This window comes from Trachemys scripta, chromosome 20, assembly GCF_013100865.1.
Source record: "Trachemys scripta elegans isolate TJP31775 chromosome 20, CAS_Tse_1.0, whole genome shotgun sequence".
Classification (NCBI taxonomy): Eukaryota; Metazoa; Chordata; order Testudines; family Emydidae; genus Trachemys; species Trachemys scripta.
Window position 1 is genome coordinate 17071043 of NC_048317.1, and position 14130 is coordinate 17085172.

Here is a 14130-nt window from a genome sequence, read left to right on the forward strand (position 1 = left end):
GCGGCACTGGGGGTGGGGGTGAGTGCTCCCGGGGGCTGGGGCCGCTGGGTTTGGCCTGGCACAGGCCTCTCGCCATTGCTTGCTTTGCCACTCAGCCCTGACACCGAGCAGCTCCCTCATTGCTGAATACACATGTTCTGGCCTCCCCTGCTCTCAGATCCACATCAGCAGTGAGACAGACCCAGATCTTGGCGTTCCCAGCCCAGTGCCACCTAGGGCCAATGGGCAGGGACTCCCCTGCCCTTCTCCCCACACCAAAGGAAAACAGGGACCCTGCCATCATCCCCAAGTGCTGCACAACAACCACTACTGTGCTGGCTCCCAGAGGCCTCCCAACCACTCCCCGGGTAGGGCTGCGGGGGACATGCAGGGTCTGGGGGAGCAGTGAGATGAGCCACATCTCCAGGCTATCCTGCTATAACAACACACCGGAGGCAGTGAGCAGCAGACGCAGAGCCAAGTACTCAACCCGGGAGCAGGGCTGGTCCATTCCCTCGACTCCTCAGCCTTGTCAGGATCCACGCTAGGAAAGCTCTCCTTGATCCCAGCACACAGCCGGGAGGAGTGCAAGGACAGAGGCGTATGATGAGGCTTCCAGCCAGCGGCACGGGATGCAGCTCTCCAGAACCAGAGAGAGGCTGATGCTGGGGATGAGAACAGGAAGACAGGCTGGCGTGGTGGGTGCTCAGGCAATGGAGTGTGTGAGACAGAGGACTGCAAGAACTCAGCTCTCCCTGCCAGACATTAACCCACCTGGGGAGTTAGAGCAAGGAGCCAACACTCCTGGGGTCTATTCCCCCCTCAGCTAAACGTGGGCTTTGCTGCTCTGTGCCGCAGTTTCCCCTACCTCAGCAAGGGCTTGTGGGGAGGCATTAGCTGCTGCTGTTCCCTGCTCTGGGAAGCTGGGCTCTCCCTGTTTGCAAGGGGAGGGTGCCCATGCCTTCCTCTGTGACTGCATAGCGCCAGCACCATGGAGCCCTGATCCCAACTGCTTCTACAGTGAGCGCCTGTGTTTCCCCTTCCCGGGGTGAGGCAGAGACAGGGAGAGCAGCCTCTCTCCTCTGCTGGGTGAAAGCAATGTCTGTGTCGGGCTTTCGGCTTGCCTTGCTGGCAAGCGGCCAAGCCAACACATAATAACGAACAGATGCCGTCCAAAATGAGCTTCAGCAGCAAGCGGGTAACCTGTTCCAAGTGTCCTTCTGTAACCCAAAGTGCCTTTCACCTCGCACTAGCCAGGCACCTTCAGCAGGAGAGAGGAGCGGACAGGAAGCGTCTGGCTAATTAAAAGTAATGTGAGCAGGGACAGGACAGCCCACTCCTGACATAGAGGGGGAAATAAACACAGCTGTGTGGGCAACAACTACTTCCTGACAGGGTGCTGCCATGGGGGGCACAGCAGCAGGGTTGGAAAGGCAGCACCCCCCAATTCCATCACATGGCATCATACTGACATCATGGGTCAGCAGGAAATCACTGTGCAGACCTCTGCTCTACTGGCCACAGACCCTTCTGCTGCTGGTGTCTCCATGTCTGACCCCTTCCACCCTGGCCAATATCCTGTCTCCCCATCCTAGTCCCAGGCTTTTCCCCTATCCAGTCCTAGTCTCCCTCCAACCTAGGTCCTTGTCTGTTCTTAGTTTTTCCCCCACTGGCTCCCAGTCCCAATCTCCACCCAGGCTGCTTCTCCCAACTGACTCCCTCTGCCCCCAGCCCAGCTCATATTCCCTCCCTCCGCAGTCATCACACAGCCTAGCCTAGCCTCCTCCCCCACCTTGCCCCAGAGACAGCAGGACAGCACGAAGAGCACAGAGGACACCTCTCCCTACCCTCATTTCTGGCGCCCAGAGTCGCATCAGTCCCCAACAGCTGGGAGAAGCAATTGCAGGGGAAGTCCTGGTCAGCCACTGCAGCTGGCCTGCAGCACTCCGAGTGCAGGAGGAAGCTACAGAGAATTTAGCTGCCAAGTTCTAACAAGTCTCTACTGAGCATGTGCAAACTGTGATTACCTTTATAAGTGTATAACTGTGGGTGTTTTTTCCATGAGAACAGTAAAAGACACATCCCTGCCACTAGGCTCAGCCCCCTGATAACTCCACGTCCTAGGTATAAAGCACGAGGCACTAGCACGTCTATAGAAACAGATGATTTTTTTTTTAACATCAGCAAAACAACACATTTTCCCTCCTTTCATTCTGGAGAGCAGCTGAACCGTTTTCGCTGAAACTTTCCAAAACATTCAGCCTGAGGCAGCCACCCAGAGTGGAAAGCTTCAGCCCAAACGGCTAATCCTTGGTAAAGTTATAAGAAACTGAAAACAGGGTCTGATAATGGAAAGGGCAAACTTAATTAAAGGTGGCAGTACCAGCTCCACTTCGAATAAAAGAATACCAGAGCTGGGGGAGAGGTGCGAGTGATGTAAGAGGTAAACGGGGGTGGCTCCTAAAAGCTGACCTTCGCTGGGTACTGGGAGAACAGAGCAGCCCACCCTTCCACAGGCAGTAGGGGAGGGAGGATCTGTTGCTTCCTAAGGTATGTGCCCCACCTATTCCGAAGGAATCCACGCTCCTTGCCTTTCTGCCATCACCGCTGGCCTGCCAGGAGATGGACCATCCTGCTCCGTGAGAACGTGCTGCGAATCACTCAGGGGATGGGACACTGTCTGTCTGTGAGGCTCTTTGCTGGGGCAAATGAAGCACAAGAGCACCGCTGAGACAGAAGGCAGTCCAGTGGGCTAAGCACACCAGCCTCATTGTGTGTGGAGGGAGGATGGGGGACCCTGCTTTTTCCTGGTTTCCCTCTTGCTCCCCTCCCTGTCCCCACTGAGGATATCTAAAACTAGAGGCCAGATCCTTGGCTGGAGTAAAATGATGTAGCCCCATGAGCTTCAATGGACTGATGGTGATTTACACCAGCTGAGAATGTGGCCCTAGAGCAGTAGGCAGGGTGCACAGACACCATTCCCAGCAGGGAGCGCCACTGGGAAATCACTCTCCAAAGGGCAGCAGCACAGTGCAGATCCTGGGGCCCGTTCCTAGTACCTCAGCACCTTTAATGACCTGGACCCTTCTGCGTCAGAGCAGCCACCGTGCTGAGCCTGAACTGATCAGAGTCCAGCCAAAATATTTACAAGGCCTTTTAAGTAAAATTCCAAATGCCAGGAAATGCATTTCCCAGCCCAGGAATCTGGCACTTGCCTCCCAGTGTCAGGCTGCAGCGAGCGAGGAGGAGAGACAGCGGGGGAGAGGCAGCAGCCGACTGCTGGAGAGCGACCTCCTGGAAGTGCTCCTTCTAGTCCCCAACAGCTGAAGTGTAGTTTATATTCCAGTGGTTATTAAAAATAAAGGAAAAAGAGAGCTCAGAGCAGAGCAAGCTGTTCATTTGGAGCCTCTCCCTGGGGGTTAATAAAGCCCCACTCACTGCTGTAGTATCATTTTTATGTTATCATAAAGCTGGACCATTTAGCAGGTTTGTGTTACTTCAGCAGTTAGCGCTGCATGAGAAGCAACTCAGAGGGGAAAACGGCTGAAAACCTCCCCGCGAGCCCAGAGAAACGCTGTGGGGAGGAGGGGAGCCCTGCCAGCGAGGATTTCTTGTGCTCATACCCCAGCTGTCCTGCCCCCGCTAATGGGCTCCCCCACACACAGCTAGACCCCAGGGTTCAGGAAGAGCTGGCTCCATCCCTCCCCGCACTTCGAGAGGCATTGTCACCAACACACAGCTCTGAGGGATGGCCAAGGGTGCTCAGATCATCCATAGGACAGACTGGGGCAACCGCGCTTCATGGGGACGCAGGATCCAGGGCAGCCTGGGGGGTTAGTGGGGGTCCTGGTGCCAGCAGCAGCAAGCGACCCAGACCCAGCCTGCCCCGCCCCAATCCCTCCCCGCCCCCATTCCACCTCTTCCCCAAGCCTCCACCCTGCCTCTTTCCAGCTTCTGCCCCCTCCCCTGAGCGACACTGGGAGCTGGCAGGGTGGGCTGGGGCTGGGTCGTTCACTACTGCCAGCACCACGTCCCCTGCTAGCCTCCTAGGCCACCCTGGACCCTGCATCCCCCTGAAGCACGGGGCCCCCAAAGCACAGGGTCTGGGGCGGTTGCCCCAGTCTGTCCTATGGATGTTCTGAGCACCACCAAAAAATGACACAAACCTGGCACTCACTAACATCCTGCAGCCCTGGGAAATGATCTCCACATATGGAGAGGAAGGAGAGCGGAGTAAGGGAGGCACGGGGACTCACAGTGGCCAGCCGTTGCTGCTGAACCGGCTGCCCAGGAGCAAAAGTAACTTTGCTCTCGGCTGCACAGGGGCTAATGGGAAGCTGAAACAACCTGGAGCCTGGTGGTTGGCCCGGGGGTTGCAGCATGGGCCCCAAAGAGGCGAGGGCGTTTCCCCCGGGAGGGGGCCAGAGGAAGAGAGTATTTGGACTCATGAGGGCTGCCCAGGGACAGGCACCCCAGGCTCAACAGCTCTCCATTAACCCCCTCACTCCCTGCCCCACCTCTCCCTTCAGCCATTCCGCCCCTCATTCCAGCCTCTCGGCGGTGCAGACCCTGCCTGCCTACAGGAGATAGCTGCTCCCAATGTGCAATTTTCAGCCCTTTTGCTAACCCCCCTGCAGACCTCCAAGGGCTTAATCACTTCCTGACAGATCTAAGTTATACCCACATAAAAGCAGCTGCATAGGAAGTTACTGCAGTTTAACTAAACAGGTTTAAAATCACCCGGGATAATGGCATGCGGCCCAAGCCCCCAAAACACCCTCCGGGCGGGTGCGGGTGCATGGAGATTTCAAAGCAAGCAGAGAAGCGAAGGGCTCCTTCTCTCCACGCAGCGCCAGCTCTTGGTGCTTTGCGCTGGGAGGAGCAGGGAATGGGCGGCAGTGGGCTGCTACCTGTCATTCCTCCACCCTCCTGGGAGGGGGCGCTGTGTTCTAGAAATGCATCCATCACATTATAAGGCCCACTGCATTACTCACCTCGCTCTTGCCCTGCAGCAGGGTAGGAGGGGCCACACTTTATTCAGCCCAAGCTGAAATGTCCCAAGCAATTGTCCCTGCCCCTATGCAAACCACCCACTTGCCTATGGCTGCAGTGCTGTTCGGCTGAGGGCAAAGTGCACCCTGGGACAGGGAGGGCTCAGAAAGGAAGGCAGTCAGCACTGTCAGAGCTACATCAAGCAGCCATCCACCAGCTGATTGCTTGAGTGTTATATTTTGGACGTCAAACTTAGAATCAGAGCTGCTGCCTTTTGACGGAGGGTGCTGGTTTCCCATTAACAAGTGGAAAGCGTGAGCTGGAGCAGAAAACTTCAAGCGCTTTGGAATTGATAAAATAACTCCCTAATTAAGCAGAACTGTCAGTCAGAGGCACTGGCTGCCCCGCACTAGGAAAAAGCAGCAGTTTCCGGCGCACGTGCCTGGCATAACTGCACAGGGGGTGTGTTGCCACTCACATCACATACTGGGGGTCCCCAGGACATGCCCCTGAGCGGGACTCCAGGGCAGAGCTCCCTTTTAACCACTGGAAGCAGCACAGCCTAGAGGGCGGAATACAATGGAGACGAGGAGCCAAGACTCCTCTGTCCCATTCCAAACTCTGTGAGCAAGTCATTTAAATACCGTGCCTCAGTTTCCCCAAATGTGAGGCAGGGCTACTGCCACCCACTCCATAGGAGGGGATGTTAATGATTGCAAAGTGCTGTGTGAGACGACTGGATGAAAGGGGCTCCCAGGAGGTGAGAGGAAATGTGCTCTCATTATTTAGCTGCTCGAGCAGCTCTTCCCGCCCTTAGGCTCGGGCAGGGGCAGAACACGGCTTCTGAGCAGTCTGTCATCTCCCCCGCAGGCTCCCAGACCGACCAGCTGAACTCAGATCCCTGTGCACTGGGCTTGCACTCTCTCAGTGCAGAGGCAAAGTCCACTCAGCCAGAGCCCAAGGACACTGAAACGATCATCTTGCGCAGGGAAAGGCTGTGCACAGGTGTGTATCAGGCCCAGATCTGGGGCAGGAGGAAACGGCAGTGAATGCTAAAGAATGCCCGAAGGTCGACCAAGGAGCAGTGTGCGTGCAGGAGAGATTCCCAAAGACACCCACCTTCCCTTTAGTCGCCATACGCAGCAGGTTGGCCCTGAAAGACGTATTCAAATCCTGGAGAGCCCCCTTCCGAACAATAGCTCTGCCGAGCTCCAGGCATGGCTCTGTGTGGTTGTGGGGAGGAGAAATGCTGCATGTCTAGTGGTTAGAGCAGGGTAGGCGTCAGGACTGCTGTGCTCTGTTCCCAGCTCCAAAAAGGGTTAAAGCTGGAGCTCCTGGTTCGGTTTTTGGCTCTGAAAGGAAGCCCAGTCTAGTGGTTAGAGCAGGAGCCCTGCACTTCTATTCCTGGCTCAGAGTGGGGGGCGGTGTCAAGTGGGCAGAGAAGGTCAGGAGTCAGGATTTAACTCCCAGTTCTAGCACCGCGCAGCCTGGGGAAAGTCACCCGGGAAATGAGGCTAGAGTTACCCCTTTCTCAGCAGCCTCGCCCTCGTTCAGGGCAATGCACAGGGATCATGACACTTGCACAGGGAGCTAATTAAAGGCAAAGCCCTGTTATCCGAGACCCCGTCCCACACTGCTGTCGGTAATGAAACGCTTTAGAGCCAGGATGCCTCTCCCAGGCTTGGGGCAGGAGGGGGAAGAGCAGCCTCTGCAATAAGCAGTGAGCAGCTCATCACTGCACGCTTGTCTGGCCGCTACTCCAGGTGCGCCCGCCGCCAGCACTGGTGCCAGGAGACGGGGCATTCAGGGGAGCGTAGCCCCATTAGCACGGTGGAGGGGGCTGAGTGTCGAGGGGAGGGCATTCCCGGGGAGCCAGGCTTGGCTCTGCTGGGGCAGGAGGGGGAGGAAGGCAGCTGTGCTGCAGGCTGGGGTTAGGGACCGGACAGGACAGTGTCCGGGGCAAGGCCTGGGAAACAGGGTGCAGACAGAGGCTGGCACTGTGGGGTGTGTGCTTCAGCTCCCTCCCAGCCCCCGCTCACAGCCGCAGATTAAAGGAGCAGAACCCGTCTTTATTTCAGGGAGAGGGTGGAGAGAAACGCTGTGCCAGCTCCGAGCAGGCCAGGCTCCCTGACACACTACATGGGAGACAGCAGGTCTGCCACTGAACCCTTGGCACACTGGCACTTCACAGGATCACAAACCAACACCCTCCAACCCCCAGTTCAGGTGTGGCTGCTGCTGGACACGCAGGACTCATTGACCCCGGCCAAGAGAGCCCAGTGGCCTGGCTTAGCACAGCTCCATAGCAGCCTTGCTTCTTTGGCTGCTGGAGAAAAGGAGAAAGCGATCTCCTCCGGTGCATGCACGGCTCACTGGGGGAGCACAGGACCAAGAGGTTCAGCAACCACCACGAGAAGGACAAGGAGACCAAAGGGGTATTTAGCACATTGATCCAAAGCACACAGGGGCTGCTACAGCCCCCCCAACAGCAAGCACAGGCAGGGAATGTGGGTCCAGAGTGCCCTGATACAGACAGGGAGAGAGCCAGGTACCCTCCCAGGGCTCCTGGCTCGGGGGGGGGGGGTATTGGAAACCCTGCTCTTCCCAAATTCAAAGGGCCACGTGCACCAGGGAATGCTGCTGTCAGGTGTTCTGCTGCATTCGTGCTCACTATGGGGCCTTCCCGCTAACTGCAACACGAGGAACTGGGCAGGCGGCTTGCCGACAGCTGTTCTTGTGTGGGAGGTGTCAGACACGGTCTGAATGTCACCATGAGGCTGCAGGAGATGAGTCGTTACTTACTGCAGCTGTGCCACACTGCAGACAAACCCTCCTGCTCTCAGCCCGGGCGAAAGGCACAGAAACGCCACGAGCCATGGCGGGAACTATCTGCCACCTACAGGGACAGGTCAAACTGCACTCACCCCCAATCCCTTTACCACATCCTCTGGGTCATGGAATGCACCCGGCTGCCTGGGATCCCTTTGCCAAGCAGGGCGGATAGGTCTGCCCAGACAAACTGCCCACTAATGCCCAAAAATGGCCTAGCACCTGATGGATCCTTTGTTCCTGCCTGTCCTGAGCAGGAGTCCACAGGCCTGCCCTATGCTCCTCAGAGCAGAGCTGGGAGAGGCCCCAGAACTTTGGCTCTCCGAGTGCACGATCCTCTCTTCTCCCTCAAGGCAGGTGCTGGGTCTCTAGACCCCATCCTGGCACCAACCATGCTCCCAGCTTCGCTGCAGCATTGTGGGTTCCACTGGCTCCTTGCTGGGGTTATGCCCCCCCTCATCTCTGTGGCTATAGCATCCACCTCAAAGGGGGGGGGGGGGGGCTGTCCAGCAGCCACATCTGGCCAGGTGAGTCACTCTTTCCCAGATTGCATGCCTGTCTCAGGGTGTCATTCCCCAGGGAGAACATGCTCCCACAAGGAGGCCATGCTCCAGATGAAGCCCCTTTCATGCAAACGCTTGATTAAATCAGTGATTCCCCTCGGGGCTGGCAGCAACACAACCGAGTCTTTGCTCACTGGCTCCACACGCTGCTAGAAGGTGCAGGCGGCGCCGTGAGGGCATGTGGGTATACCTCTCCAGAAGGTAGGGGAGACCCTCCCTGCCCCAAAGGGCAGATAAGGAGATGCTCTCCCGTCTCTGGGTGGGGAACGGAAGCAGCAGAGCAAGCTGCATCATGCACAAGTGCTCCCTAGTGGATGCTTTAGAGAGCACCAGCCCATCACGCTACGAAGTTGTCTGGCCCCTTAGCCGTGGGCTGCAGGGGGCCGTGACGTACAGACAGCGAGGTACATTGGAGGGAATGCTGGGGATGGTTCCCGATTCTGACACCTGCTCTCCGGACAGGAAGCCCCTTAGTCCTCACCCTGTCCAAGGTTGGGCTGCAAAAGCAAGGGTCACATTCAAGCTCTTACCGCTGCAAGGCCAAGGTTGCTGCTCATCCCGACGTTTGCACGATTGCAAGCCCAAACCTGTTACCAGCTCCACCCTAGTGGTTTGCGCAGTGCCCCACTGTGCTGGTCTGAATCCTCCCACGTCCCACAGGGACCCCCTTTGGGCGTTCCTCCTGCTTGCAAGCTGTAGGCAGCTCAACCCCTGGTGCTAGCATGTTCCAAGGAAAGGCTTTGTGCCCCACTCCAAACCTGGCTCTCAGCCCACACACCACCCTCGGCCAGCGCTCTTACCAGCTGGGATAACAGCTTCTGCTCATGGGCAATTTCCACCTCCCATATGCCACATCAGTGCAAGCACCATGCCACTAGAGACACAACCCTCAACCCTCTCAGTCTCCTTCTAGCGAGCTCATCATTTGCAAGCTTGACAACTCCTCACCACTGCTCCCACCCTCCCACCATAGCAATAAGAAGAATCCTTTATCCTTCCAGGAGCCTGGACATCTGGAGATCATACAGCATTTTTTACACTTGTTAAATAACACAAACATCCCAGAGAGCTGACAAAGGGATAGGAAGGGAATCTCTTTATCCATTACTGAAATGCAACCACCTCTGGGGTGGAACGTGGCAGCTGCCTAGGAGCACCCAATAACATTTCAGTTTCCCAAGGAAGCCCAGCGCTCACATCCTCCAGGGATGGAGTTTTGTGGCTCTCTAATGACTACCACTCAGACACCTTTCCAGTATGGGACACATTTCCCCAGCCACCTTGTGCTGTCTCTGGCCCTTCACTGGGAATTCCCTTGATACTTCAGTGGGTGTGTCTGCCACCAGTCCCTAAGCACTGAGTTCATGTGCTCTTTGGTCAGAGTTCCCCACATACTCATCACCCTACAATTTTCTCCTTTACAGTGGAAGCTTCTCCTGGGCACATATCTGTAAAACAGTCTCATTCTCCTCTGTTCTATTTAGACTCCTTCTCCATCAGGATGGGCTTAAAGGTTAAAGCACTGGACTGGGACTCAGGAGATCTAAGTCTGATTCCTGGCTCTGCTACACATTCCATGTGTCAGTGTGAGCAAGTCACTGCCTCTCTCTGTTCCACCATCTGAAGAGTGGGGATAACAATCCTTCTTTTGTCTGTCACAGCTACATAAAGCATGAGCTTTATGGGGCAGAGCCCATCTACACAACCCCTAGCACAATGGGGCCTGTTCTCAGTGGGGACCTCAGGGACTATGCTAATATAAGTGACCACCAGGATATCTGCACACCTGAGCTACTGGAGTTAGTTCTTCACAAAGGTCTCAGAGCAGCCAGGGACATGGCTCAATGGTCTCAAGTTGCAGTGCGGGAGGTTTAGGTTGGATATTAGGAAACACTATTTCACTAGGAGGGTGGTGAAGCACTGGAATGGGTTACCTAGAGAGGTGGTGGAATCTCCTTCCTTAGAGGTTTTTAAGGTCAGGCTTGACAAAGCCCTGGCTGGGATGATTTAGTTGGGGATTGGTCCTGCTTTGAGCAGTGGGTTGGACTAGATGACCTCCTGAGGTCCCTTCCAACCCTGATATTCTATGACATCCCCCGGGGCCAGAGCAGCCCAGCCTACAAGTTATTAGGAGGAGGTGGGGGTAGGCTCAGCAAGGACAGAAATGGGCCCAACTCCTCCTGACCCCAATGGGAGCTGGGTTTGCTAATGCCAGGACAGAGTTTGGCCCATCTCCCACAGCAGCCCTGGTATTAACGAACACACTGCTTGTTATCCACTAATCACACTGGAGGTGACAGGGTTTAGGGGAGGGGTAAAGCGAAACCACCTACTAGTTTACTGACACCATCTAGACACAAGGCAATCTCTCCGCTCTGCCAAGTGTTGCTAACACAAGGTGTGTCTCCAAGTGCCCGTCATTGTGTAAGTGCCCTTTCCTACTGGGCAGGGTATTGTGACAGACAACACCTCAGCCGGCAGGTGCGACTGAGCTCAGCACAGCCTCTCCCCCCACCGCTTGGCTCCAGGAGTGTCAGCGTAACACAGCTCCACAGGAAAACACAGTAAGAGGGGATCGATGGTTGCTGACAGAAATATTTAACAAACCAAAGGCAACTGCTTGGAGCGCTGCCAGTGAAACCAAATCCAGAGACCAGAGGGCTGTGTGTACGCACATGAGGGAAGGGAAGCACAGCACCTTCTGCGGGGAAAGACCTCAGTGCCTGTTCCCCCTCACAGCGCTGCAAGACTTAAACCCTGCTCTGTACATGTACAGTGAAAGGCGCCTCACAAAGCCATTTCTACGGAGCACACCTGTTTGTGAAGAGCCTTCTGCCTCGCTGTCGTCAGACACTTAGCAATGATACAGCCACTCTGGGCAAAGCAGGCATATTTAGCTCTACGACTGTAGGACAGGACTCCCCTGATCTCACCTTACTGATCACGCAACAGAAGCACATTATGCTGCTGGGCAAATCCCGATTGTCCATGTAACCCCCCCCCCCCCCCGCCCCACAGTGCTGGGGATTGGCAGCGCTGTAATTAATAATGCTCTAATGCTCACATATGGCAGGCAAAGACGGCTTCTAGCACAGCACCAATTTTTATCCTGACAGACCCGGACCCAAGACCGCTGTCACATGTCTAATTCCAGCTCTGCTGGCCACTAGCCCTGCCAGCATCTGACAGAGGTGAGCCAGTCACTTCTCATGTGATAAAGTAGACATGGATTTCTCCCCTCTCTCCCAGACCTTGTTCTCAGACTCCTTCCTCTAAAATGCAACCCAAGAACAAAGATTTATAACATAACCACATGGAAAAAAGGGAGGGAAGGGGCAAGTCTCTGGTGTCATTCATCTGAATCAGGTTTCAATTCACACCAACAGGAGACAGAGTCATGCACACACAAGCACCTCCCTGCTTCTGCTGCCCAGGTCCTTTCCAGATGGGCAGGTGCACGGGCAGTTATAACACAACGGCAGCAAGAACTCAGGGCCAGAATGACCCCTCCTCCAGGCCATTCAGAATGGGTGAACAGGTGAATGGGAGCTGCTGTGGACAAGTTAACCCGGTAGGGATCTCCCTGCTAATACACACAAGGCAACAAGAACCTTTTCTCTCTTCTCACGCTAGAGAAACTGGGAAAACTTGCTGCTCCCCTATATGCAGATGCACAAATGTAGATAAGAAATTTCTCCGACACCAGCTCTAGATGAAAACGAGAGCTCTGATCACACAGAGAAATCAAGCTGCCTGTCCCCTAGCCACCCATGCACCGATATGGCCCCCACATCACATGTGTCGCCTTAATGAAACTCTGGTCACAAGCAGGGACCGAGCAGGTTTTTCTGATGGCACAGACAGAGAAACTTGTCCGATCCCTGCATGGAAATAGGCAGCTGCAGGCGCAGCCCCTGACCACACAGATTAATTCAACACAGCCTCCCTGGTCGCACACATGGATTTAAATTAAACTTGGCTGGCGCCTGCGGGCAGGGAGGCGCGGGCACAGCTCTGGCCCCAGGCGGGGGCTGTACGTACCTTCCAGCCGGCAGAGCTGTTGCTGTCTCCTTTATCCTTAAAGTAGGGGACGTATCTGACCATCCAGTCGTAGATCTGGGACAAGGTGAGCCGCTTCTCCGGGGAGCTCTCGATGGCCTTGGTGATGAGATCCGCGTAGGACAGGTTGCCCCAGGCATTGCGCCGCGAGTTCTTCGCCTTGCGGAGCTGTCCAACATCCGCCCCCAGCGAAGGCAGCGCCGAAGCGGCTTTGCGATCCGCCACGGCTCCCGTGTTCTCCGAGCCCTCTGCCGCTCCGCCGGCCGCGGGGGCTCGGGAGCCACCGGCTGCCGCCGCGCCTCCGTCCTCCTCCTCCCCGGGGAAGTCGGGGTGAGGCAGCGGCCAGGTGCAGGAACGGGGCCGGCTCTGGGGTTCAAAATCCGGGTCGATTTCAACCTGATGCGCCTGCCGCTTCTCTTCCATGTTCCCCCCGCTCCGCCTCCCCCGCGGAGTCACGGCAGGTTTCCGCACGGCCGGGGAGCGGGAGAGACGGCGGGGAGCGGACCGGGACGAGCGCTCACGGCAGAGGCAGGGGGCGGGAGAGGACGGCAACCCCCGGGGCCGAGCCTGGAGTGCAGCGGGGAGGGGAGAAGAGGCCCCGGCAGCGGGGAGAGGAGGCACAGCAGTTCGAAGCCGAGCGCCGGCACCTAGGAGGCAGATGGCCCCAGCCCCATGGCAGCCAGCAGCAGTGTAACGCGAGAGCTCAGATGGGGGGCTGCGCGATGGGGGCTCCCGAGGCAGGGACGGGCGCGGAGCTCCCCCGTAAGGAACGGCCCCAGTGCCGGGGGGCTCAGCCAGAAGGGCATGGCTGGCGGGGGCTGGAGAGGGCGGCTGCATCCATCGGGGCCAGGCTGGGAAGCGGGGGGAGGCTGTTCAGTCAGCAACAGATGTTCCGGAGCCCGGGCGGCGTGCGGGAGAGGAGCCCTCCCGGGCAGGCTGCGGGCAAGTGCGGGGATCCCAGCTGGTCACCTGGGCAAGTACCCTGGCAGCCTGTGGCGCGCTGAGCCCGGCTCTCTCACGCCGGCCCCCTCGGGAACACGGAGAGGAGGCGAGATCAGGTCCTCGGGGGCTGGGAGGGCAGGGCTCCGGCGGCAGGCAGGGCTGCCCCCTCCTTACGGCTGGGCTGGGCGCTCCCCGGCAGGTGGGTGGCAGGGCGGCGGAGCCGAGGCGGGCATGCTCACGGCCGCACGCACGTGGCAGCGGCCGGCTCCCGGCCCGGGACTGGCGGATCCCGCCGCCTGCTTCGCCGTCTGTGCAAAAGTGGCATCCACCGCAGCCGAACCCGAGAGCGGGCAGACCGCGCGGCTCGGGCGGGCACACGCCCCGCACCTAGCACCTGCCGGCGCCGCGGGCCCCCGCTCCGCGCTGCGCCTGCCCCGCTGCCGCCGCCCTGGGCTGACGCCGCCTCTCTCCCGGGACCGGGCTGGACGGCACCATGCTGAGGCGGCGGCTGCCCCTGTCCTCTGCGCCGTGCCCCGCGCCGCCAACGCACCAGCAGCGCCCGCCACCGCAGCCGGCGGCACCTCCGGGAGGGGCGGGGCGCGGGGCGGGGCCAGCGGCCGGGCTGTCCCCGCCCGCCTCGGCCCCTCCCCAGGGCTAGCGCCGGAGCGGAACAGAGCGGGGCGGGCGACTCCCACCTCCAGCAGCGACCCCGCCCCCCACAACTTCCCCTGCCCCCCAACTGCCCCCCCCCCCACCCCAACCACCT

The 14130-nt window shown here is 57.9% G+C and overlaps 1 protein-coding gene across 1 annotated transcript in view; it reads right to left on the minus strand.

Annotated features, from left to right (window-relative positions):
* Positions 1-13906, minus strand: part of FOXO6 (forkhead box O6) — a 99566-nt gene extending 85660 nt beyond the window's left edge. Inside the window, exon 1 of the mRNA XM_034754111.1 lies at positions 12405-13906. Within this exon, the coding sequence (XP_034610002.1) occupies positions 12405-13259 (855 nt within the window). The 5' untranslated portion in view covers positions 13260-13906. The remainder of the gene's footprint in view (positions 1-12404) is intronic.
* Positions 13907-14130: the final 224 nt, after the last annotated feature.